At 60.9% G+C, this 4344-nt stretch overlaps 2 protein-coding genes across 2 annotated transcripts in view; both read right to left on the reverse strand.

Moving 5' to 3' along the window:
- The window catches only part of RPS6KB2 (ribosomal protein S6 kinase B2), a 5643-nt gene extending 5462 nt beyond the window's left edge, over positions 1–181 (reverse strand). The window contains exon 1 of the mRNA XM_007450432.1: positions 67–181. Within this exon, the coding sequence (XP_007450494.1) occupies positions 67–144 (78 nt within the window). The 5' untranslated portion in view covers positions 145–181. The remainder of the gene's footprint in view (positions 1–66) is intronic.
- Positions 182–2325: 2144 nt separating this feature from the next.
- The window catches only part of CARNS1 (carnosine synthase 1), a 5690-nt gene continuing 3671 nt past the window's right edge, over positions 2326–4344 (reverse strand). Inside the window, exons 7-8 of the mRNA XM_007450457.1 lie at positions 4202–4341; positions 2326–3552 (exon numbers count right to left, since the gene is read on the reverse strand). Coding sequence (XP_007450519.1) covers positions 2326–3552; positions 4202–4341 — 1367 coding nt within the window. The remainder of the gene's footprint in view (positions 3553–4201; positions 4342–4344) is intronic.

Raw genomic sequence — 4344 nt, forward strand, 5'->3', positions numbered from 1 at the left:
AGCGATCCCACCGCCTGGATGATGGGATCGAGCCGGCATCGAGCTGCGCCCGGGCGGACCACTCACCGCGGGGCTGAACTCTGGCTCGCCCTCGCCCTCGCTGCCTTCCTCCGTCTCCAGGTCCAGGTCAAACACCGCCGCCATGCCTGCGCCGGCCCCGAGGGCCCCCAGGCGCTTACCTAGCAGCGCTCTGACTGACAGGCCGGCCCGGGCCTTCCGTCATCACTCCGCGACTGCGGTTTCGCGCACCGATGACGCAAGAGACTGCCCCTCCCGCGAGCTGGCGGCGAGAAAAGTTGGCGTCCGTCACAAGGCATCTCGGGAATGGTAGTTCCTGAGTGCCGGGGTGCTAAAGCCCGCCGAACCTTCTTCCGCGGGCCCCTCAGTCTTCCCAGCACAGCTTCCTCCGGGGCGGCACAGGACAAGGGCCTCCTGGAAGCCGACCATTTTGGTTCTGGGGCGACTTTGACTTTGGACAGGGCAGAGTCGAAGTGCATGCAGGTGTGAGTGTAAATGCAATTCCCAGCCCTGTTGGAGCCCTACGGTGCCAGGTTGTCTGGGTGGTGGCGAGAGGCGGGTCGAGTATGTCTCTCTGTTCGCCTCTGAAAGGGAGCCGGCTGCTGCATCACGGTCTCTAACGTGCCTCCCGCTCGAGGACCCTCAAGTCAGTATTTACTGCTCCGTGCTCAGCTCGCTGCTGGGCTTTGTTGCCAGATTCCTGTCGGAAAGGGTTTGGGTCTCACTGAGCCACCCGTAATTATGGGCTTGTGCTGTGCGTCAGACACACGAACTTGTGTTTGGTGACACTACAATAATGAACACACCAAACCTAGTCCGCGAGTTTAGATTTGGGGATGGATTCTTGTCGGATGGGACTCTGGGAGTGTGAACTGGGCCAGACCAGGCCTTGGATGAGTTCTGATTTTTGGAAGCTGTCTGGGTGTGCATTCCAGTTGGACAAGGGAGGCTAGATATGAGCTCAGATGGACAGAATTCAGGGTCTCCAGGCTGGAGGAGGGTTATCTGGTTGGGTGTGGCCCTCGTTGTAATTCCACCCTCGGGTTTGGGTCCTGGTGTAGGTGCCCCTGGCAGGCCCCTCGCCAAAGGTCAACCCAGAGGCCTGGTCAGTGTGGCGGTTTATCCTTAGCTCTAGACGCTACGGGTATCCCCTAACTACCTCTCCCTCCCCCTTCCCCATCCCCTGTCTACCTGAGCTTGAGAAGTGTTGGCCAAGTCGCAAGAACCTATCCCAGACTCTGGACGTTTCACTAGTCCATAAGCCTTTATTTGGAGAGGGACGCTTATGGAGCTGTCCACAGCTCCTGTGCAGCACAGAGGCAGAGTTCTTAAAGCAGCCTCCCCTGAATGAGGAAGGGAGTGTAGGGTCTCCTCTGCCAATGCTAGTTAGGTGTGCCTGAGGCCAAAGCACCAAAGCTTGGTGGATAAGGTGCGTAGTGCACGGGAGGGGTGTTCACATGTCTCAGGGCCACATATAGGAGGTGAGTGGGGCCTGGAAGCTGAGTGGGCAGGTACAACTTAGTAAAATCAGAAACCTGGACCTTGCATCTTGTCCCTCGACTCTTCATCCACTGTGGTATGACATCGAGGCAGTGGCTTTTCCTCTCTGAGCCTGTTTCCTCTTCTGTAGAATGGGGCAATAGTGTCTGCCTGGAGGGGAGATGGTTACTACTGACCCCAGGTCACCTGCTTCTACTGCTCAGGCCAAATGAGGCAGGTGGAGCACTGCCAAACATTGTCAGCAGGCTCCAGAACTATCTAGAATTTGTTAAATGAGGGGGTGAGAGTAGGAGGACGAGGGGTTTAGTCTCAGATTTTCTTGGGATTTGTCCAGAGCCAGAGGCCAGGTTCTCTCCTGTGGGCAGCAGGAAGAGACAGACCTGGAGGGGTGGGAAGGATGGGCTGGGTTTGGGCCCACTCGAACTAACCTGGGGGCAGGGTGTGTGTGTGTGTGTGTGTGTGTGTGTGTGTGTGTGTGTGTGTGTGTGTGTGTGTGTGTGTGTGTGTGTGTATTTGCAGCTGTTGTTGCTTCTCCATGACTAGAGTCCTGGGAAGCTACAAGCTGGACTGGGGCCGTCGGGAGGGCAAGCAGCCCACCAGCTACTTCTTTCGTGGCCCCTCAAGTCCAGGAGGCCGTGGTGTCAAAATAGCCCTGCCGCTGTGGAACAGACCTGGGGCCTTGGAGGGGACCAGACCTCTCCAATGGTTGGGGCAGGGCCATGGGAAGAGAAGCAGGGAGAGCACCAGGGAGCAGAGGGCGCCACCGCATCCCCTCCAGCACTTTGCCCCTGCCCTCTGGCCCCAGCACTATTTGAAGTGGGACAAGAAGTAGGCAACGGGATAGTGGGGCCCGTCGATGCCCAGGCCCTGGCAGAGGCCCAAGAGGCGGAGACGGGCCTCGGCTGGGCTGGGCCCAGCACAGGCCACACTGCAGTAGGGCTCCTCGTATTCTCCAGGCACAAGGGTCTCCTCCAGCAGATTGAGACGCAGCAGGCCCTGGTCGTGAAGAGCCTGCAGGGTCTCGCGGCTGGCGGTGGAACTCAGCGCCTGCAGGTGCTGGGACACCAGGCACATGACACCCACCAGGTGGCCACGGGCGCGTGGGTGGGCAGGCAAGGCAGGCCGCAGGCCGCAGGCCACCATAGCAGCAGCGAGCAGCAGGTCCACACCATAAAGCTCCAGGATCCAGTCTCGCAGGTAGAAGCCACCCATGCGGGGGTTGATCTCGATGAGCCGCGGCCCAGCCCTAGTCAGCTTGAGCTCCACGTTGAAGACCCCATCCAGCAGCCCGCAGCCCAGGCAACAGCGGAAGGCTGCCTGCACCAGCTGCGCCTCCTGCTCCGGTGCCAGCCCAGTGGGCATGCAGGCCGCCGTCTCAGTGAAGCCAGGCAGCCGTGTGGGGCCATTGTCGGAGACAAAGGCAGCCAGCAGTCTCCCCCCAAACAACACCAGATCCACGTCGTGCTCGGTGCCCTCGATGAACTCCATCAGCAGCATGGCATTGCCCCAGCCCAGCCCGATGCCGGGGTGGTCGGCCTCACCCTGCAGGTCTCGGGCGATCCGGGAAAAGTGTTCATGGCACTGCGACGCGTCCTCCACCAGCCGTACACCCACTGCACCCGCCCCAAACTCCAGCTTCATGACACCTGGCAGGGGCACCTGGCGGACAGCCCTGTCCACGTCGGCCTCGCTCTCCAATGGGCAGCAGGGCACAGCATAGAGGGAGGGTGCAGGCCAGGGTGGGCCATGGCGGCACAACAAGTGCAGCTGGGTGCGGCTCTTCTGCTTAGCCAGGTGCATGGCGGCTGGCGGGTTGCAGGGCAGACCCAGCTCCTGGCAGAGCAAGGCCGTGAGCACCAGGCAGTCATCCCAGTAGGAAAAGCAGCCGTCTAGCTGCAGGCCACGTGCCCGCACCAGCTCCGCCAGCACCCGTGCATTCTCCTCATCCCTCCGGTGCTCTGTTATATCGAAGTGGATGAAGGTCTGCACCAGCTGGGACGCAAAGTGGTTGGGGTCTGACTCCACCAGGTGCAGCTGCAGAAACCACAGGGCGGCAACACACCGAGATCAGCTTGTGCTGGGCGCTGGGCAATAGGATGGGGCCTAGAACATGGTCCTGGCCCTCAGGGGAGACAGCTTCACCAGTGCTATGCGCTCAAAACATATTTGTTGATGATTGAGTAGAAGGTACAGAGGTGGGACACCTAATCCAGCCGAGAGGGTAGGGAAGGCAACCTAGAGGAGGCAGTGCTTAACCTGGGAGCTCAGTAAGGTTTAGCCAGAGGAAAGATGGCTGCAGGAGGCGGGGCGGGTGTCATCTAGATGGGAGGGGTGGCAGAGAGGGCTGGTGGAATCTTTCCCACTGGCAGGCTCAGTCTGGCCAGGGTTTGTAGGGAACCACCAGGGTTCGTAGGGAAACCACCAGGGTTAGGGCTTGGGACTGCTGGTCTGGTGTCCCGAGTGGCCTTTTACTCCTAGCAGGGACAAAATTCAGCTAGGGGCGGGAAAAAGTTGAGACTCTTAACCTGGACAGGGCGACAGGCCCCGCCCCTACGCTTGGGCTCCATGCCCCCGGCTAGATCGCCTCGCGCAGGCCCCGCCCCAAGGCCAACACCGCCCCTGGCCCCGCCCCGGGCCCTGCCTCCACCACTCAGGCCGGAACTTTGAGCCCCGCCCCGCCCACCTTGAGCCCGTAGTCGCGCGCCGCCTCCCACACGAACTTCTTGCTGACACCTCCCGCGCCGAGCAGCAGTAGCTGTTTTCCCTCCATGAGGCAGCGCGCCGAGCGCCGCAGCATCGTCTCCACCAGCGGCGCGGCCGCCGCTT

This window comes from Lipotes vexillifer, unplaced genomic scaffold, assembly GCF_000442215.2.
Source record: "Lipotes vexillifer unplaced genomic scaffold, Lipotes_vexillifer_v1.1 scaffold1477, whole genome shotgun sequence".
Taxonomy (NCBI): domain Eukaryota; kingdom Metazoa; phylum Chordata; class Mammalia; order Artiodactyla; family Lipotidae; genus Lipotes; species Lipotes vexillifer.